The 22,800-nt window shown below is 32.9% G+C and overlaps 2 protein-coding genes across 2 annotated transcripts; both read left to right on the top strand.

The window, feature by feature from the left end:
- Positions 1-119: 119 nt before the first annotated feature.
- LOC144849133 (peptide-N(4)-(N-acetyl-beta-glucosaminyl)asparagine amidase-like) lies at positions 120-13,327 on the top strand. The gene is made up of 12 exons (XM_078706149.1): positions 120-253; positions 1,515-1,629; positions 2,007-2,138; positions 6,959-7,118; positions 7,510-7,732; positions 8,168-8,289; positions 8,797-8,942; positions 9,347-9,457; positions 9,905-10,090; positions 10,565-10,753; positions 11,376-11,550; positions 12,346-13,327. Exons 1-12 carry the CDS (start codon positions 141-143, stop codon positions 12,519-12,521), a joined length of 1,848 nt encoding a protein of 615 aa, XP_078562275.1. The 5' UTR covers positions 120-140; the 3' UTR covers positions 12,522-13,327.
- Positions 13,328-17,902: 4,575 nt separating this feature from the next.
- On the top strand, positions 17,903-22,382 carry LOC144835930 (uncharacterized). Its single transcript, XM_078691063.1, has 3 exons — positions 17,903-18,110; positions 20,106-22,253; positions 22,347-22,382. Exons 2-3 carry the CDS (start codon positions 20,106-20,108, stop codon positions 22,380-22,382), a joined length of 2,184 nt encoding a protein of 727 aa, XP_078547189.1. The 5' UTR covers positions 17,903-18,110.
- Positions 22,383-22,800: the final 418 nt, after the last annotated feature.

Genomic DNA, 22,800 nt, shown 5'->3' with positions numbered 1-22,800 from the left:
TCATTTTAAATCACATTGCGAAATGTTATTTGATGTTTATTGAAAAAAGAGTGTTTTTTTGTTGACTTAAAAAGGAAAAAATGAGGGCGCTGTCGTGCTAAGAAGCATTATCACGTGACCACTACAGCAGAATAACAAAAATGGCGAACGCTGTCGTCGTAAGCGAAAACGTTCAACAACTTCTTAAAAATGAAACACCTGTATTTTTAGATGTTTCGAATTTATTACTTCGCTTTGCGAATAATCTAATACGGTAAGGTTTTTAAATAAATAGTGCTAGGCCTACTGCTGTTTGAAAAACGCTAGGCCTAGGCTAGCTAGCTAGAGAGGACTACGCGAGCCAGACAGACACTCTAATAACAGTAGCAGTGCAGTACAACAATGGTCTACTAGGCCTAGCCTAGGCCTAATTTGTTAAATTGTTATTTAGCCTAATAAAATATTAATAAACTAGGCCCTGCCTAGGCCTACATTATTACTCTCTGACATCTGTAAAAATTGTTTGGCATCACAAAATAGTTCAATAATGAGAAACAACAATAAATAATAATGTCACTTGAATGACAAGGGTAGATGTGCCAGACCTCGGCAGGTTACAGGGAAATTCGTTATTTACGTGTATTTTTTAAAAGCATCACAAAATATTTTTTTGCTAGAGTTTTTAGTATTTATATAAGTAGTAAATACAGTGTGAATTATCAAATAAATATTTATAATTAACAAACAATAATAAAAAATGTGTTTTTTATTTATGTACCAAACCTCGGCATGTGTGTGCCAATCCTCGGCATACGCTGCCCAAGCAAGCCCTGGAATTACGCGCGAGCGATTGCGCAATCGATCGTCGATGAAATAGCAGGCCTAGCTAGGCTAGGCCTAGCCATGGCCAGATGTGAAATAAATGATTCAAAAAACAGCAATATTCAATTTATTTTACCAACAATTATATTTGGAATAAAATTTAATAAACAACATTGCAAATAATTTAATTTAATTAGTTATTTCCGTTAGGTGCCGAAGTCTGGCACATATCATTAATTATCAACCAAACATCTTAACACCCCTCATAAACCCTATATTTTTTCATTGGTTTGAAAATGGAATATTCTGGAATGTTGCTACACTACAGTAGGAGCCTATTTCAATCCCAGACATGTCCCTCGTGTGTAATTTTTCATGCCCTGGAACTTTAAATGGAACAGTCACGTGTTAGCTCATTGGTCTATTTTGCTGAAATGTCACTTCCGGTTTTCAGGTTTCAGTTTTTATGGCTACTGGCAGACATGTTTCGCTGGTGTCTAGTAAACGATCGGTGGTTTATATTTACCACCTATAAATAAAGTATATTATACGTTAAGATAAACAAAAAATATCAATTATTTAATTAATTATAACTAATATAAATACAACCTGCCGAGGTTTGGCACATTGCCGAGGTCTGGTACATCTACCCAATGTTATAATATTTTAATTAATATTACTGAAAAATAATTTAAGGCATTTTTGTTTTTCAGATATCCAAAAGTTCCAAAATATTGTAGCATTCCTTTAGTAAATAAAGCTTTTAATGACCGTCTGTTACCATCTATTGGTGCCGTTGAGTGTCTACTTTTGATGGGATTTGAAGAAGTAAGTAAAACACCTTCAAATATAGTACTGAATTGGTAAATATTGTTTGAAGGTTTGCATGGCGAAATCAATATAAATTGGTAAATGTTAGGATAAATATGGGTAAATTTATGTTTTGTTGTAAATTGAGAACTGCAGCACTTGGCTACTTTACAATATTTCCATATAAAAAATATAAAGTAAAGCTCTGTCTACACTATCATTATCAAACTTTATGTGATGTGCACATGGACATGATGATGTCATATCACTACCATATTTTGGCAAATCACTACCATATTTAGGCAAGCACACTTTTTTTGTGAAACACTTTTTTTTGATAGTTTAGACAAAGCTTTAGGCCACTACTAATTGTTATCTGTATACTGTATTCACAGGATGATGAATTTCTTCGATTCCCAGACACTAATTCTTTATCAGTTGTTTGTGAAATCCAATCATGTCTAGCTAGTGCCCGTTTGAAGGTTCTATCACAACATGCTCTCAGAGGAATTAGTAAACCATCACCAGTAAGTCATTAGTAATTCATTGTTTTGATTTATATGTTATTAGACCGGGCGCCCGGAAGATTTATTCATGTATAAAGATACAAAAGGTTTGATGATGTAGTTAGGTGCGTATTAGGGCGAGATGCAATATTCGACATTGCTGCCGGGTCACAGCCTGTACATTGGGCCTGTGGGGATCATAACATAGGGGGGTAAAAATGCATTTATTCATGTGAAGCGATACAAGGATAAACTTTTTTGGATATCATTCGCAGTGGGCTACTAATGATTACATCACCAATGACAGCAACTTTATCCTGTACGGGGCGCCAAACAGCAACATTTTAGGGCCACGCCCAAATGGGTTTATTCATGTGAAGCGATACAAGGTTGAATCTTTTTTTAATGGCAGCAGTACATATTGGGGATGACAAAAACACCAATGACAGCAACTTTATCCTGTACATAAGCTCAGACAGCAGCCCTAAAGGTCCGCAGTTCCCCTTATTCGGCTATATACTCGACGCGTATGTCGTCTTATGGCGTTCAGCTGAGTTAGAAATACGTGATAGGGACTCGGACTGACAATAAATACACAGTAGAATGCTAAAACAATAAATAAAGAGAGCAGTTGTTTCCTGTACCAAATCATCAAACATCACACTCTTAGGAACTCGCCCAAAATGGGTTTATCCATGAAGTATATGAATCATTTTTGAAAAAATTGGGTTTTTTTTCACTTTATCCGGTACACAGCAGCTCAAATGCCCGAGGCTCCATTCGTGATCAACAATGTCGATAATACAAACACACATTCACGATAACGAGTGACTTTTATTTTATAATTGAAATATATCTTTATTTTGGAATAATAAATGACACCAACAAAAACACTTAAAAAATAACCAACAGCAGATTTGTATTTTAGGGTAACATTTTGAACAATCAATATTATATCAAAATCATTATTTCGATCAAAATAATATAATTTAAGAATATTTTTCAGATAAACTAAATAATTACACTCATAATGATCGACACCGGTACCGATTATTGTACATTATTATTATAACTCGATTTAAATATTGTTTTAATTACACACTAGACACTAGTGATATGTCTATATGAAAAAAGGCAACGAAATCTAAATTTGCAACATTTTTTAACATAACATAATAGTATAAAGTAAATAATAGTTCGAATTCAACATAATCACTTAGAGAATTGGTAAGGTATAGATTAGACTATCGATTGCACACTATTACTGTATTTTTAACTCAATTTAAATAAAAAAAAGTAACCGTTTTCATGTGAATTAGACTGATAAAAACCAACAAAAACCTTAATCTGCCAACATTTTAAACATCGTTACTTGTCCATAATGGATCGACTACTGTATCGATTACTGCACATTGTTTTACTTTAACTGAACCAAAGTCAAATTTTTAATTGTTACTGTACTAACATTAAACAGTGATATCTGATAAAAGGCAACATTAATAATACTGGACCAAATTAAATATCGTTACTTATCCACAATGGATCGACTACTGTATTGATTATTGCACATTATTTTACTAACTAACATAAGAAAGTAATATCTGATAAAACGCAACAAACTGAATCGAATTAAATATCGTTACTTATCCATAATGGATCGACTACTGTATTGATTACTGCACATTATTTTACTATAACTGCCCATGTCAAATTTAAAATTGTTACTGTACTAACATTAGACAGTGATATCTGATAAAATGCAACATACTCAGGACCAAATTAAATATCGTTACTTATCCATAATGGATCGACTACTGTATCGATTATTGCACATTATTTTACTCTAACTGAACCCAGGTCGAAAATTCTACATGCAGACGTGTAACTACCGACACACTGTAAAAGCACAATTGAGCAAAGACATCGAGGTTACTGGCTGTATGCATTAAATAACTGAATATTGTACATTCATCATATTCCATATTACTAGCTGAACAGAATACACGATATAATGAAACCAATAGGGGCTATTGGATTTCTTTTTAAATGATTTGTGACAGCGTCATTTATAAATTTGATTATATCACACTGTAATGATACTGGATTCTTGTTGCCAACTATCTATGGATCAAATAGTTCAGTATTTATATTTGATATATTATACAATATTTACTTCAAAACTGTCAAATGTTTTATGTAAACGATTAAAAACTATTAAATCAGCCGTAATGCATAATCTTTTAAGTTTCTCTATTCGTCATCATCACAGTCACTTTCACTGTCATCACTCCAAGGTTGGTCATCATCGATTTCAGCTTCAAAATCTATTATTTCAAGTTCTTCATCATCACTTTCTTCCAATATTCCTGCATTAGTATCGTCAAGATAGCACTTTGTTCCGAGTATGGATCACTAGTCAACGTATCTGGTAGAGCATTTCCATCAAACCATTTAGGTACATACCTTCCATCACCATTATCAACCCATCCATAGTTTAGTGGGTGTAGGTTTTGTGTTGGCTGAGGAGTATGAGCGTGTCTCCACATAATGCATAATTTGCCCTCAACAGATGCTGGGTGAGTGTGATTTCACATGGTAACAATTTTAAATTTGACAGTTATAGTAAAATAATGTGCAATAATCGATACAGTAACGATATTTAATTTAGTCCTGAGTATGTTGCATTTTATCAGATATCACTGTCTAATGTTAGTACAGTAACAATTTAAATTTGACTTGGGCAGTTATAGTAAAAATAATGTGCAGTAATCAATACAGTAGTCGATCCATTATGGATAAGTAACGATATTTAATTCGATTCAGTTTGTTGCGTTTATCAGATATCACTTTCTTATGTTAGTTAGTAAAATAATGTGCAATAATCAATACAGTAGTCGATCCATTGTGGATAAGTAACGATATTTAATTTGGTCCAGTATTATTAATGTTGCCTTTTATCAGATATCACTGTCTAATGTTAGTACAGTAACAATTACAAATTTGACCTTGGTTCAGTTAAAGTAAAACAATGTGCAGTAATCGATACAGTAGTCGATCCATTATGGACAAGTAACGATGTTTAAAATGTTGGCAAATTAAGTTTTTTGTTTTTTATCAGTCTAATTCAAATGAAAACGGTTACTTTTTTTAATTTAAATTGAGTTAAAAATACAGTAATAGTGTGCAATCGATAGTCTAATCTATACCTTACCAATTCTCTAAGTGATTATGTTGAATTCGAACTATTATTTACTTTATACTATTATGTTATGTTAAAAAATGTTGCAAATTTAGATTTCGTTGCCTTTTTTCATATAGACATATCACTAGTGTCTAGTGTGTAATTAAAACAATATTTAAATCGAGTTATAATAATAATGTACAATAATCGGTACCGGTGTCGATCATTATGAGTGTAATTATTTAGTTTATCTGAAAAATATTCTTAAATTATATTATTTTGATCGAAATAATGATTTTGATATAATATTGATTGTTCAAAATGTTACCCTAAAATACAAATCTGCTGTTGGTTATTTTAAGTGTTTTTGTTGGTGTTATTTATTATTCCAAAATAAAGATATATTTCAATTATAAAATAAAAGTCACTCGTTATCGTGAATGTGTTTGTATTATCAACTTTGTTGATCACGAATAGAGCCTCGGACATTTGAACTGCTGTGTACCGGATAAAGTTTCAAAAATGATTACATACTTCATGGATAAACCCATTTTGGGCGAGTTCCTAAGAATTTGATGTTTGATGATTTGGTACAGGAAACAACTGCTCTCTTTATTTATTGTTTTACCATTCTACTGTTTATTTATTGTCAGTCCGAGTCCGCATTACGTATTTTAGCTGAACGCCATAAGACGACATACGCGCCGAGTATATAGCCGAATAGGGGGAAACTGCGGACCTTTAGGGCTGCTGTCTGAGCTTATGTACAGGATAAAGTTGCTGTCATTGGTGTTTTTGTCATCCCCAATATGTACTGCTGCCATTAAAAAAAGATTTAACCTTGTATCGCTTCACATGAATAAACCCATTTGGGCGTGGCCCTAAAATGTTGCTGTTTGGCGCCCTGTACAGGATAAAGTTGCTGTCATTGGTGATGTAATCATTAGTAGCCCACTGCGAATGATATCCAAAAAAGTTTATTCTTGTATCGCTTCACATGAATAAATGCATTTTTACCCCCCTATGTTATGATCCCCACAGGCCCCATGTACAGGCTGTGACCCGGCAGCAATGTCGAATATTGCATCTCGCCCTAATACGCACCTAACTAAATCATCAAACCTTTTGTATCTTTTCACATGAATAAATCTTCCGGGCGCCCGGTCTATATGCTTTTGTATCTAGCCCCTTTGTTAATGCACTTGTCAATTGTATGATGCACTGTATGACCCCTGGGAGAGGTGTGTCAGGGGTGCGTCATTTACAAATAATTAATGTCACAGTGGTGCGTTAAAAAACCTAAATGGTACGTCACCTCAATAGACAACGGTGAGTCAATGTCACTTTACCACAAAAGGACAGTCATGGTTCCTCTTTGTTCTCTCGAAAAGCTTGGTCACTATTTAAAAAATTGGTGCGTCATTGTCACGTAAAGGTAAGTCAATTTTGTGACACAGGGGTGCGTCATGGTATACATGACGCAGATCATACAAATGACGTACCTCTCTTGGGGGTTGTATAGTGGGTCATACAATTGACAAGTGCATAATACCTTGCATCAAGTCCAACATTATATTATTTCTGTTTATATTTTATTTTGTTTATATTTTATTTTCTAACTGTGTCTAAAGCTAAAGTTTTAAGTGTTTATTTGTTTTAGTCAGAGGAGCAAGCATTTTTAAGGAAGATCCAAGTTTCATTTGATCATGTGATGTTATATGAAGAAGTTTCCTTACAACAAAAAGCATGTCAGGTGATGCCCCTCCATGAACTTAAACAGAAAGCCCAAAGAAAATTGCAAAGAAACCAAGAATCTACAAGTAAGGACTTGAAAATATTATTAATACAGTAATGTATATATGAAAGTAGCAATAAATACATGCCCCTGCTCAACATAGACAAACAAAATCAGGTTTTGTTTTGTTTATTTTCCACTCATTTAAATGAATTTAAACAAACATTCGGAGACAAAATATTTATTCTAAAGCTTTGTCTACACTATCAAACTTTATGTGACAAAAAAAAAAGTGATTTGCTCATATATGGACATGATGATGTCATATCACTACCATATTTGGGCACATCACCAACATATTTGTGCACATCACACTTTTTTTGTCAAACTGTCAGAGCTTTATAAAATACTACTACAGTACTACTACTTGTTTTAATCTACTTTAATTCAATTCCTACAACTTTTTTTTTTTCCAGATGACAAACCATATGATTTACAAGATTACCTTCTCCTAGAATTGCTAAAATGGTTTAAAAGTCGATTTTTTAGCTGGATGGATTCGCCACCATGTCGGCATTGTCAGGCACGTACGCAAGCCTCTGGTACGCAGGTACCAACAGCTGATGACCTCCGATGGGGTGCCCAAACCGTAGAGGCGTATAGGTGTACAGTATGCTCTCTTACTACACGTTTTCCAAGGTAAACAACTCTAAGTGGTTATGATGCTTGGCTACCAATCCAAGGGTCCTGGGTTCAAGTCCTGTCATATGTCAGGATTTTCCAATGACAAATTACAACTCCACTCCCAAAGACTTTGTTTATGTAGAGCATCTTGTGTATATGTTTGTGTTGTGAACAGGATTGCCACCTTTAAGAAGGATAGTGAATGAATTCGCTTATGGTTGGTTATCCTTGGCAATTTGACTTACCCTTGGCAATTTGCCTAAATATATAAAACAAAAAAATTAAAGGTTTATTTACATTGTTTAGTACCTATAGTTAACTTGGTTAATATTCCTCTAGTTATTACCAATAGTCTATTAGGTTAATACATAGTTAACTAGGGTAATACCTATAGTTTACTAGGTTAATCCATATAGTTAATTCATATAATTTCATGTCTTTACTATGCAGGTATAATGACCCAGGCAAGTTGTTAGAGACACGGACTGGTCGATGCGGTGAATGGGCGAATTGTTTCACCCTGTGTTGTAGAGCTGCTGGCTTTGAAGCAAGATATGTTCTTGACTGGACAGGTTATAATTTATATCTATACAATCATTTTATAAAAATCAAACAAGTTAAAACTGCCTCAATATAAATTTATTAATACAACATTTTTCGAGCATCGCCTATCATCAGGTGAAGAGAAGGACAACATGTATCAGTCACAAAATTACATAATAAACAATTCAGCCAATCAAAGATGTTAATAAACAAAAGGCATAGTTATAAAAACACACCTCCAAAAGCTATGGGGTACAATGCAGTAATTGTTGCTTATAAAGCAATTTTATACATACATAATGCACTAAATATATAGTAATTTTTACACAACACTTGCCAATTTTGTGTTTTATTTTCTACAAAACATTTGTGTGTAACTATATCTTTTATCAATAGACCATGTGTGGACGGAGGTTTATTCAAATGTTATACATACACCGAACAATGCACTAAATATATAGAAAACACACTCACCAATTTTTTGTTTTATTTTCTACAAAACATTTGTGTGTAACTACTATATCTCTCATCAATAGACCATGTGTGGACGGAGGTTTATTCAAATTCTCAGAAGCGTTGGTTGCATTGTGACGCATGTGAAAACACTTGTGATAAACCATTGCTCTATGAAAATGGATGGGACAAGAAGTTGACCTACATTATTGCATTTTCTTGTGAAGAGGTAGGTAATCTTTGTAAACAAGATATATATTTTTACAGTTTTATTAGCAAATTTTAAAGTGTTTTTATGCATGTTTTTAACCTTTCTTTCTAAAAACAGGACCATATGTAAAAGTAGTGCTACATCTATTATACCTGATATGTTTTTATCCTGTATATATATACGCTTTAATTAATCTTCATTTTTCATGTTTTTGGAGGACAATACATCTTTAAAATAAAATAAAAAACATGTGTGTACTGGAAAAAAAAAGTTTTTACTGCTGGTTTTCGAAACCTGGTCATTAACCATTCAATTGACTTAAAAAACCTTGAAAAATTGATATATTGATGCAAGAATTGTCTCGTACAGTATGTTGTATGCTAATTTTTTATACACATTCAAATACATTTTAATAATTTCAGGTGGTAGATGTGACATGGCGTTATTCTTCTAAACATGGAGAAGTTTTGACGCGGCGTACTCAGTGCCGTCAAGAAGTGTTAATGGACAGATTAGAAAAGCTCAACAATACGGTATGTGTATTCCTTCTCACTGTGGTCTCTTTTAGGTAGAGGGTGGTAGCTATGTATATGATATGCTACTAATTGGATAACTACTTCGAAATAGCTTTGGTTTGTGGAGCTAGAGTTCTGTCTACACTATTAAACTTGACAAAAAAAGTGTGATATGCCCAAATATGGTGGTGATATGACATCATCATGTACATATATGGGCGATTCCATTTTTTTGTCAGATAAAGTTTGATAGTGTAGACAGAGCTTAAGATAATTAGTCAGATGTTTGCCCTACTCTGACATAACTGTACCTTTTACTAAGTACACATGTAAGTGTTCTCATAATATGTACTGTACTTAAAAGTACAATTATGTGAGTTAAATGATATGCTGTTTTAACTGCAATTTAAAATTGTTAGTGTTTCTTCAATTTTACATCAAACTATTAATTCCTTTTGTTTTTAGAGGCAACGTAATATATCATCATTTAGAAAAGACATTCTTAAAAAGAGGTTTTCATTGGAACTTGCAGAGTTTTTAGCAACTAAAAAAGCCCAAGATGGTGAAGAGCAGGGTAGGGTATCTGGCTCGGTAGCCTGGCGAAGTTCTAGAGGTGAAATGGGTGCACAGGGAGCTGCCAACTCAATATCAGTAAGTGGCTGAGCATTTAGGATTGTAGACTGTAATTACGTAGCCATAACATCGGCAAGAGTTAGAGGCTCACTCGCTCCATGGTTCTGGTGGTAGAACGAGTTTTCTTGGATAAGAACTATAAACCGTAGGTCCAGTGTTCACATCTAGCTCATGTGCACTTTAAAGAACCTAGTACATTTTTCGAGATGAGTAGGGGGTTACCCCGGTGTACTAATAAATCACAGCCACTGATCATAACTGGGCCCTTTTGGAGACCAATCTTTGACTGAAGAGGTTACCCAGTATAAATAAAATATTTCAATACTTCAAAAGATGCATTTTGACATATAGCTCTTTACTGTTATGCAGTGTATCTATAGACAATCTTCTTGTGAATCGCCACAGAAGCAGTGCAATGCCGCTCACCCAGCCTGTCACCTGTCTGATGCCAAATATCAACACACCAGTTAACTCTTTATTTGATTCTCTTAGGAGAGCAAAGGTCACACGTTTGAACCGACAGAAATGGAAAAGACGAGTAAAACACTACATGTGCAATATTCGCCGTCTAGTAACATCTACAGACGTGTATCCAATGGCAATACTGAGCTGGAAGACTGGGAGAGTGGCGTGTTTACAATGAGCAATATAAATTTAAAAGAAGAATATGATTGGAAGAAGGTGGGTAACGTTATCATATATATTTAAATACGGTTTTTAAGCAAGACAAACTTGCACAAAGTAGTATCTTCGTTTTGTGAGATTTGTTATGTTTTTATGAGTTCTCACAATCATGTTGATGTCACGGAACTAGTGTTGGCAATATTCACAGCTGTTGTTGGGTTTAGCTTTGATTGTTTGGATTTTTGTTTTATTTATTAATCTATTTTTTTGAATTTTTTTTAAATTTATTTTTTTTAATGATTTTTCCCCCCATATATTTGGACGTCAAGTTGTTTTATTTTTCCGACAGGAATTGAAATTCATAACTTGCATCTTAATCCAGCGTCATTTCCAAAAATATGTTATGTTTCGTTCCAAGTACAATTCACTAAGCTCTGTCTACACTAGAAACCTTTATGTGACAAAAAAATGTCATGTGCCCATATACGGACATGATGATTTCATATCACTATTTGGGAATATCACTACCATATTTGGGCACATCACACTTTTTATTGTCAAACTAGTTTGATAGTGTAGACAGAGCTTTATGTTTTTTACAATTACATCTAATAAAGTTAATCTGTCTATATCTACATACAACCCCACTGACAGTACTATACTACTTTATTAACTTCAGGTGTATCTAGCACGAGGAGGTCCTTCAGAAGCATCCATTAGCTGGAGGTTTGATGTATCCAACACTGGTTTAGTTGTAGAGCATATTGATGTTAAGCTGGTTAGTACAACTTTTGAGTCTGGAAGGATTGTTTGGACATTGTGTGATGGAGAAACGTGCGTATTACTTAAAGGAGGTAGGTTTTTACTTTTAAATTTAACTATCAATAAAGTTTAATTTTCAGTATTAATTCTTGTTTATCTAGAAGTTTAATATAATACGGAACCATGATAAATTATGTTCTAGAAAACTGAAACTCATAAAGTGAATATGTTTACTGTATTCTTAAGTTAGGGAAGACAGAAAGGTTGTTTCCCTGTTCACACTTATAAATATTGTACTTTGATTGATGTGTTATAATTTTTAATAAATAATGGGCGCAAGAGATTACTATACCTCCATCCCAATTGCATGCTCGAACGACGATGACCTGCTGCCCGTGGCGCTCTTAAACTGTTATTGTATATGCTCGATCGATTTTGCTAGCGGGGAAACGGCCGAAGATTGCAGTATTATACAGTATATATATATGATTGTACAGACAGTACAGACTCCACCCTGTCTCCCTTTGTTATATTTATTTTATTCCTGTCCACCCAGGCAGCACTTGCCAGCTTTATACTATGACGTTATCCAAATCCCTTCACTTGCACTGATGAAGGGCTAGTGTTGCCCGAAAGCTCTGCTAACTTTTCTGGCTGTTTTACTTCTCGTTTTGATTTAGCTTTTCGCTTTTATTTTGTATCTCCATTGAGATCCAGCCACTGATACCCACAGCATTGTCATTTTTTCAGTAATTTGCCTTTGGATTTATATGATTGTACAGTATTATATATATAATATTATATATAATAATGTCTAATCATTTTACAAAGATGCAAGAAACATAATCTATTGATTGAAATTAAATCATGATATTCGTAAATTTCAGATGGAAAGTCTGCACGAATCACTGAAATAAATGGAGCTAAAGTAGTTACGTTAAAAGCCGTGCTAAGCGGAGGTAAAGGTGACGTTGCATGGCAACACACACAGCTGTTCAGGATGGGCCTAAATGATATGGACAGCTACCCTTGGGATGTTAAGATTACACTAAAAAATACATAGAAATTATATAATGATTTGTGTATTGTTTTCACCTTTAAGTAGTTTATATCAGTTACTGCTTTTACAGATTTTTTCGAAAGCTTTTCCAACTTTCGTAAACACTTCGGTGTCAATCAAGGACTTACGAAAGTTGGAAAAGCTTTCGAAAAAATCCGTAAAAGCAGAACCTGATATAAAATACTTTAAAAATTGCAAAACGTTCGCCGTGTTTCCAAAATATTTTAAATATATTATTCTGACAATTATATGGGTAAATTAGTACAGTATTCCTATCTGTAACATGTATTGATCTCAGAAATTGAGAAATTCAATATAAACATTAAAATCATTTCACAACATTAAAATGAATAACACATAAATTTATACCACCTCGAGAATATTAAAGGACATCTGCATATCAAGCAGAAGGTTCCCGGTTTGAATTTTGGTTGGGGTGACTTTTTCTCATTCTCACAGATTTCCTCATCTTTATCGTTTCAAATTAATTAATTAATTAAATTTCAGTATATCACTGGGCGGTTTAGAATTTATTCTATGCCTGATGTGTTTATATATATATATTTGCGGTCTGATGATGTATTGTATAAAATATTGATATCTATATAAATTATGCTTAAATCTGAGATAGATTCATATGTGGAAACTTTTATAGTATGTATGTTATGTTATAGTAAATTTGTAGAAGTAACGACAGGTGTTCATTAAAACTTGTAATTAATAAATTATTGAAAAACTATAATTTAATATGTGTACTATACTTTTGACATAACTGGTTACTATGGTCCTTTTATTTTTCGACATAACTGGTTACTATGACTCTATAAGATGATGATAATGCAATATATGTGCATATATGGCAATATTATCGCATAATAAGTGAATTTTTTAAAAGTCGATATGTTGGCCATTTTTGAAAAATGTTGACCCTTTTATTTTTCGACATAACTGGTTACTATGACTCTATAAGATGATGATAATGCAATATATGTGCATATATGGCAATATTATCGCATAATAAGTGAATTTTTTAAAAGTCGATATGTTGGCCATTTTTGAAAAATTTTGACCCTTTTATTTTTCGACATAACTGGTTACTATGACTCTATAAGAGGATGATAATGCAATATATGTGCATATATGGCAATATTATCGCATAATAAGTGAATTTTTTAAAAGTCGATATGTTGGCCATTTTTGAAAAATTTTGACCCTTTTATTTTTCGACATAACTGGTTACTATGACTCTATAAGATGATGATAATGCAATATATGTGCATATATGGCAATATTATCGCATAATAAGTGAATTTTTTAAAAGTCGATATGTTGGCCATTTTTGAAAAATTTTGACACTTTTATTTTTCGACATAACTGGTTACTATGACTCTATAAGATGATGATAATGCAATATATGTGCATATATGGCAATATTATCGCATAATAAGTGAATTTTTTAAAAGTCGATATGTTGGCCATTTTTGAAAAATTTTGACCCTTTTATTTTTCGACATAACTGGTTACTATGACTCTATAAGATGATGATAACGCAATATATGATCATACTTTTAGAATGTTTCTGATTGTTCTTATAATAATTATACATGGTTTCTTAAAATCTAAACACATTCTAGAATGTTCATGTAGATGTTACTGTTTATTATGTTAGGAAATGGTAATTTATGACGATGTCAAACATCTTCAATACCGAGTGGCAAAGGCGCGCATATAGGCGCGGTATAATATCTAACTTGCCGTTTAACACAATAGCATTCGTATTGATTTATACTTGATACCAAGGTCCACAGAGTCGAATAATGGGTTCTGCGCATGTCAACTATGCTATTAGTAACCAGTTTTATCGAAAAATAAAAAGGTCGAACTTTGGCCATTTTTAGAAAAAATCCATGTACTATCGTACAGGGAAATTTTCGAAAAATGGCCATTTTTCGACCCTTTTATTTTTTGACATAAATGGTTACTATAGCACAATAAACATGCACAGAGTCGAATAATGGGTTCTGCGCATGTCAACTATGCTATAGTAACCAGTTTTATCGAAAAATAAAAAGGTCGAACTTTGGCCATTTTTAGAAAAAATCCATGTACTATAGTACAGAGAAATTTTCGAAAAATGGCCATTTTTCGACCCTTTTATTTTTTGACATAAATGGTTACTATAGCACAATAAACATGCGCAGAGTAGAACAATGGGTTCTGCGCATGTCAATTATGCTATTGTAACCAGTTTTATCGAAAAATAAAAAAGTCGAAATTTTGCCATTTTTGGAAAAAATCCCTGTACTATAGTACAGGGAAATTTTCGAAAAATGGCCATTTTTCGACCCTTTTATTTTTTGACATAAATGGTTACTATAGCACAATAAACATGCGCAGTGTCGAATAATGGGTTCTGCGCATGTCAATTATGCTATCGTAACCAGTTTTATCGAAAAATAAAATGCTCGAAATTTGACCATTTTTGGAAAAAATCCCTTTACTATAGTACAGGGAAATTTTCGAAAAATGACCATTTTTCGACCCTTTTATTTTTTGACATAAATGGTTACTATAGCACAATAAACATGCGCAGAGTCGAATAATGGGTTCTGCGCATGTCCATTATGCTATAGTAACCAGTTTTATCGAAAAATAAAAAGGTCGAAATTTGACCATTTTTGGAAAAAATCCCTTTACTATAGTACAGGGAAATTTTCGAAAAATGGCCATTTTCGTCCCTTTTATTTTTTGACATAAATGGTTACTATAGCACAATAAACATGCGCAGAGTCGAATAATGGGTTCTGCGCATGTCAATTATGCTATAGTAACCAGTTTCATAGAAAAATAAAAAAGTCGAAATTTGGCCATTTTTGGAAAAAATCCCTGTACTACAGTACAGGGAAATTTTCGAAAAATGACCATTTTTCGACCCTTTTATTTTTTGACATAAATGGTTACTATAGCACAATAAACATGCGCAGAGTCGAATAATGGGTTCTGCGCATGTCAATTATGCTATAGTAACCAGTTTTATCTAAAAAAAATAAAAAAGTTGAAATTTTGCCATTTTTGGAAAAAATCCCTGTACTATAGTACAGGGAAATTTTCGAAAAATGGCCATTTTCGTCCCTTTTATTTTTTGACATAAATGGTTACTATAGCACAATAAACATGCGCAGAGTCGAATAATGGGTTCTGCGCATGTCAATTATGCTATAGTAACCAGTTTCATAGAAAAATAAAAAAGTCGAAATTTGGCCATTTTTGGAAAAAATCCCTGTACTATAGTACAGGGAAATTTTCGAAAAATTGCCATTTTTCGACCCTTTTATTTTTTGACATAAATGGTTACTATAGCACAATAAACATGCGCAGTGTCGAATAATGGGTTCTGCGCATGTCAATTATGCTATAGTAACCAGTTTTATCGAAAAACAAAAAGGTCGAAATTTGGCCATTTTTGGAAAAAATTCTGTACTATAGAACAGGGAAATTTTCGAAAAATGGCCATTTTTAGACCCTTTTATTTTTTGACATAAATGGTTACTATAGCACAATAAACATGCGCAGAGTCGAATAATGGGTTCTGCGCATGTCAACTATGCTATAGTAACCAGTTTTATCGAAAAATAAAATGCTCGAAATTTGACCATTTTTGGAAAAAATCCCTTTACTATAGTACAGGGAAATTTTCGAAAAATGACCATTTTTCGACCCTTTTATTTTTTGACATAAATGGTTACTATAGCACAATAAACATGCGCAGAGTCGAATAATGGGTTCTGCGCATGTCCATTATGCTATAGTAACCAGTTTTATCGAAAAATAAAAAGGTCGAAATTTGACCATTTTTGGAAAAAATCCCTTTACTATAGTACAGGGAAATTTTCGAAAAATGGCCATTTTCGTCCCTTTTATTTTTTGACATAAATGGTTACTATAGCACAATAAACATGCGCAGAGTCGAATAATGGGTTCTGCGCATGTCAATTATGCTATAGTAACCAGTTTCATAGAAAAATAAAAAAGTCGAAATTTGGCCATTTTTGGAAAAAATCCCTGTACTATAGTACTGGGAAATTTTCGAAAAATGGCCATTTTTCGACCCTTTTATTTTTTGACATAAATGGTTACTATAGCACAATAAACATGCGTAGAGTCGAATAATGGGTTCTGCGCATGTCCATTATGCTATGGTAACCAGTTTTATCGAAAAATAAAAAGGTCGAAATTTGGCCATTTTTGGAAAAAATTCTGTACCCCACTGGATACGCCACTGGTTGTATATGACTGTGCATGCTCGCAATTTACAATGAATTTGAATTTAAACTTAGTTTAGGTGTGTTATAAAACAAGATTGAAGTTTTAGATTTTACAATTTTCACTTCAAATCAAAATAAGTGATTGGTAATGCGTGATTCCGCTGTATATGACTGTGCATGCTCGCCATTTACAATGAATTTGAATTTACCTTAGTTTAGGTGTGTTATAAAACATATCACGAACATTCACCTCATTCAACGAGTTAATTGTTTGTGTAAATTGGAAGATTGGTTTTACGATTGAAAAAAAGTACAGAAAAAATACTGTAATAAAACATGCACTCAGTAGGAAGACATATCATTGTTCAAAGGACATAGTTTGAACCAAACATTCATTCATTCAATAGCCTTATTCTTGTTTTATGCAACATAGGTTTACTATACTTCATTTAGTTAACTTTTGTTGATTGAAATACAAATAAAAAGTTAATAATAAATCCATGGACCTGGTTACGTGATAAATCTATGACCTACACAATTTAATCTATAAACTTTGATAACACATTTTGTATCTAGTTGCTAAGCGTAACTAGCAAACACAAATAAATAAAGCATGTCCAATCAGAACACTGGATTTTCCCAATTTTAGTTATAGTTACAAATTGATCATGAATTCAAATTAAAAGGCTTATTTTTCCAAGTTAATTTGTGTAAACATTGACAAACCGTATTTAATAATTAAAACGTATTAAAACAATAACATTTACCCATATTGTCTTTGGAGGACCAGGCACTCATTAACTTTTAATAAAAATTGAAATCCACATGAGGAATTTTAACATTATATAAAGTGTAGGCCTATTCACTAAAGTTTGAGTCAACTTCTCAAACGGGTCTTTTCGTGTGTAACAATATAACGTTAATATTAAATATTATGGTTAACACTATCTTATGTAAACTGACTTTTGTTTACCTCTATTTCACAATTGCGCAAAAAAGCAAACAAAGAAGTTTGCTTTTTATTAATTTACTACCCTGATTTTCTAAATACAAATATTATATTATTAAGATATGTGTACTTTGCAGTGAACTTGGTACCTTGAATTGTGCAATACACCCTTAACAGCAGAGAATAACCTACACCTACACACATTCAACTGATCGCAAGTAGACGGATCACATTTCCAGTCTACTAGATGAAAGAACGTTCAATAACAATATTTAAAGGCCAGAAGATACATTGGCTAATACACAACAGACAACAGGAACACAAGTAGAAGGTTCGTCAAAATATTTACAGTCTTTTGAAGTTTACAACATTTTCAAAGTAAGTCATAACTTTTTCTATAGTAAAAATAAGGTTCTAGAATGTGTATTAACACCTATAACAAATGGACAATATATTTTGTATCCAGCCATATATTATTTTCTCTCATTGTAGCGATTGAAGGTATGCTCTACTATTATAGGCCACTCTTCTTAGCTTTATGTAAACATTTTATAATAAAAGATACGATAGGTTGGGTTATATTTGTGAAATCCAACTTGATATTTACTGCGTGGTGTCGCCATTTACAATACATGAAATTGAATAAAAGTTGTTACACAATGTGTGAATAACGAATGTTGTATTCGTGACAGAATTAATCTTGGCTCCGCCTCAATTTTTATAATAATTAAAATTAACCCTATTCAAATCATAAACATTCCTTATGTATATATTTGTTGATCATTGTATTATTATAGCGGTGATGGTTTTAGATTTTTCTTTCCCGTAAATAATAATTGACAGAGGTTATAACCGTTACCGTACTTTATGTTGGTTGCTCTTCTTTTAATAGTAGACAATTTTAAGAAAGCATTTTCTTATTCTTTCTTCACCCAAAGCCAACAGTAGGCCTATTAGTCTAGGACCTGGGTCAGATTTGTATGCATTTAATTTAGGAGAGAATATCTCAACTGTTATAGGATAATTTGACCCCAACGAACAACATGGAATGTGTGCCAAATTCGCTATCCGGGACGAACATGCCCAAAATCGGGGTCAAAGGTTAAAAATGTGTGGTTCTTATATCTCGACAACCACTTGTCGTACAGATTTTCTTTTGGTGTCAAATTGTTCAGAATATACATATTTATATTCGGTCTAACACAACTTTTTATATAAATAAACATAACAATTACGCTACCAAATATTCATTTTTTGTATAAAAATAATCAAAATATGCACATTTTCCATACAATTGGATTCATAATTAAAAATGTTCAATACAAGTTGGGTAGCAATGGGTAGCATATTGTGTATGTTTTCATTTGATACCATACAGTTTGTCCATTGGCATTTTAAAGAATAATTTAATCGAAAATGTGTTTTTTGGTCATTTTTGGGTCAAAGGTCAGTAAAAGCATTTCCGGTCATTTTTTCGCTAAAAGTTGTGTTAGACCAAATATAAATATGTATATTCTAAACAATTTGATACCAAAAGAACTCTTGATTTATTTAATATTATAAATAAACCAAAATAACTATACACTATTTAATATACCCATTTTAGTAAAAAAATAATAAAATATGCACATTTTTAACAAAATTAGCGTCATAATTACAGACTTTTAATACAAGTTGGGTAGCAATGGATAGAATATTTTATGGGCTTTCATTTGATACCAAATAGTTTTTTCAAACACTAAAATTATTTAATATTATATAAATAAACATAACAATTACGCTACCAAATATTCATTTTTTGTATAAAAATAATCAAAATATGCACATTTTCCATACAATTAGCTTCATAATTAAAAATTTTCAATACAAGTTGGGTAGCAATGGGTAGCATATTGTGTATGCTTTCATTTGATACCATACAGTTTGTCCATTGGCATTTTAAAGAATAATTTAACCTGAAAATGTGTTTTTTGGTCATTTTTGGGTCAAAGGTCAGTAAAAGAATTTCCGGTCATTTTTTCGCTAAAAGTTGTGTTAGACCGAATATAAATATGTATATTTTGAACAATTTGACACCAAAAGCAAATCTGTACGACAAGCGGTTGTCGAGATATAAGAACCACACATTTTTAACCTTTGACCCCGATTTTGGGCATGTTCGTCCCGGATAGCGAATTTGGCACACATTCCATGTTGTTCGTTGGGGTCAAATTGTCCTATAACAGTTGAGATATTCTCTCCTAAATTAAATGCATACAAATCTGACCCAGGTCCTAGACTATATATTGATCATCCTCGCACTCTGTCCTTCCGTCTGGAATACATCTTATAGTTTACACTAACTGAAAAAAAATACTGTATTTTATTTTACAGATGTCTGCTAAAACAGTATTGAAGTTTTTTGACAAAAGAGATTTGGAATGTTCAATCTGTCTACAAAGATTCACAGATCCAAAGGCGCTTAACTGTCTTCACACTTACTGTCTTAACTGCCTGCAAGATTTGATGAGAAGACACGGCAAGATACGATGTCCAAAATGCCGTCAGACGTACGATCTTAAAGATGGTGATTTGAAACATTTGAAGTGCAATGAAACAATCAGTTACCTAGTTGAATACGTTGAGAAGATTGAATCCGAAAAACCAGAAGCATGCTCAAGATGTGCGAATCAACCTCAGGACTATTGCTCTGAATGTGAAATGTATATGTGTCGACAATGCATCCAACATCATAAGATGTTCCCTGCGCTGGCGAACCATTCACTATACACACTGGATACAGACATAGAAGAACAAAGTGAAGATTCACTAAACTGCCAAAATCACCCGGATAAAAAATTGGAAGATTACTGTCGTACATGTAAACTTTCTGCATGTGAAGATTGCAAACATATTCTCAGTTGTTATAGAAATCAACATAAGGTGATACCAATGCTGACAGCTCTGAACGACATCAACAAAACTGTTACTGAAACTATGAAGACAGCTGAAGGCATTAAGAGAAAACTAAAAGAGAGATTAGATGTTATTACTAAAGAGAGATCAGAGTTTGAATCTAATTTGAAGTTAAGCAGAACAGCGATTGAAATTCACGAGAAGACAATTATCAGAAAGGTGAAGGAAGAAACGAAGATAATGATGGCAAATCTTACACAGATTTATAAAGAACAAAGCAAAGTTATCGATCGTCAAGTTAAAAGTATTGAATTCAAGCTGACACAAGTAAACACGTTGATGGAATCAATCAAGAAAACAATGAATAAACCAACAGAAACAGAAAACCTTGCATCATACCAGACGACAATCACTGTAGTTGAGAATGACGCTGCAGCGGATGAATTGGACAATTCATTTACTAGAACAAGAATTACACTAAAGTTTATTCCATCTCCACAGCTGGTTGAGTTGATGAATCGCGAAGGTGTTGGTAGACTTATCACTCTTGGTGGTGTATACAAGGTTAATAAAGAAGATGAGAACATTTCAATAACAAAAGGACAGTCATTTAGTGTGACAGTATCAAGTCTAGCAGAGATTGATGTTGGTCAATTAACAGCCACACTAAGCAACTCATCAGGTGCGAAATCAGCCACTGAAGTAACACGCAGAAAGGGACAGTACACAGTAACAGGTAGATGTGATTTGGAAGAAGACTGGCACATGGATATCAATGATGGAGATATGTCACATGTCATAGGTTCACCAGTGAGTATCAAGGTGGAACCTGTTGGACTTGTACATACCATAGATAACATATCAGAGTATAAAGAACATTCGAAAACAAACAAAGTGACAGATGTAGTATTGGATAGTGATGGATGTATGTTAGTGTCAAGTGGCAGTAAAGATCTAATAAAGTTTGATCAATCAGGTGGTTTTGTTTCTAAGATACAAATACCACAAAATGTACAAGTCACTCGCATGCATCAAATAGGCAATGGTCACATGGTATATTGCGACCATTTAGGTAAATGTGTTGTAATGAATGATAATCAATATCATGAAATCCGAACCTTTGGTAAAAGAGTATTAAAATATCCTGATGGAGTAACAGTAAACCAACAGACCAGGATGTTATATATAGCAGACCGTGAATGTCACTGTGTGTTTAAATTCAATATTGATGACGGTAGTCTACTGGGTAAGATAGGTTCTGAAGGTAGTGAAGCAGGTCAAATGAAACAACCAGATGATGTTGCTGTAACAAAGGATGGTCATGTGATTGTTGCTGATCATGATAATAAGAGAATACAAATGTTTGATGATAATGATAAGCTGATAAAGATCCTTGTAGGCTCTGGTGGTGAAGATGGTAAAGTCTTGGCTCCTTGTGGTATAATCATAGATATGGATGGGAATATGATAGTATCCAGTAATCATAAACTACAACTATTTGATCAAAATGGTAAGTTCATTAAACGAATAGATAACGAAGATGATGGGTTGGATGTTCCAGCAGGGATTGCTGTAATCTCACAAAGACCAAGGAGAGTTGTAGTTGCAAACCATGTACCAAACAATGTAAAAATATTTAATTATTAAATTAGCTACAAAACATGAAAACATTTATGCATCCAGATAATTGATACATTTCTGTTAAATGTTCGTAATCAGAACAGATCAGGAACAATCACATTATTAAGCAATTAGTGTACACAAACTAAATTATTACCATTTTATGTCTTAATTTAGTTGTGTATTTAAATGTTCTGTTGTTATCTTAATATTTTGACATATTAATTTTTGTTTAATTATGAAATTAATTAAAAATATGTTTTTACATTTAACTACGTAAGACACAATCACATGATCTTACTTTAATATAGTGTATACAAATTGGATGTTTAATGTTCAATATTTCAATGTTTTATTTTAATGTACACATTAATATCTTTTATAACGTACTGTGTATTCTAATGTAGGGGGGGGGGGGGACTGGGTGAGAATACATTATCAAAGGTTATACAGATAACATGATACAGTAATTTGGGATATCAAAAGGTTATAATTACAGTAGAACCCCTCATTTGGGACCCCCTAAACGGGATACCCGATTGGGTAATAATAA

This window comes from Antedon bifida, chromosome 1 (genome assembly GCF_963402885.1).
Source record: "Antedon bifida chromosome 1, ecAntBifi1.1, whole genome shotgun sequence".
In the NCBI taxonomy this organism is placed as follows: Eukaryota; Metazoa; Echinodermata; class Crinoidea; order Comatulida; family Antedonidae; genus Antedon; species Antedon bifida.
Note: the sequence above shows the minus strand (reverse complement) of the source record. Positions and strands in the feature narration are given on the sequence as shown.

Coding starts and splice junctions, on each gene's coding strand:
- LOC144849133 (XM_078706149.1), top strand. CDS start 141: ATGGCGAACGCTGTCGTCGTAAGCGAAAACGTTCAACAACTTCTTAAA. Junction 8,290..8,796: donor ATATGTTCTTGACTGGACAG/GTTATAATTTAT, acceptor TCTCATCAATAG/ACCATGTGTGGACGGAGGTT. Junction 11,551..12,345: donor GTGCGTATTACTTAAAGGAG/GTAGGTTTTTAC, acceptor CGTAAATTTCAG/ATGGAAAGTCTGCACGAATC.
- LOC144835930 (XM_078691063.1), top strand. CDS start 20,106: ATGTCTGCTAAAACAGTATTGAAGTTTTTTGACAAAAGAGATTTGGAA. Junction 22,254..22,346: donor CAAACCATGTACCAAACAAT/GTAAAAATATTT, acceptor GTTCGTAATCAG/AACAGATCAGGAACAATCAC.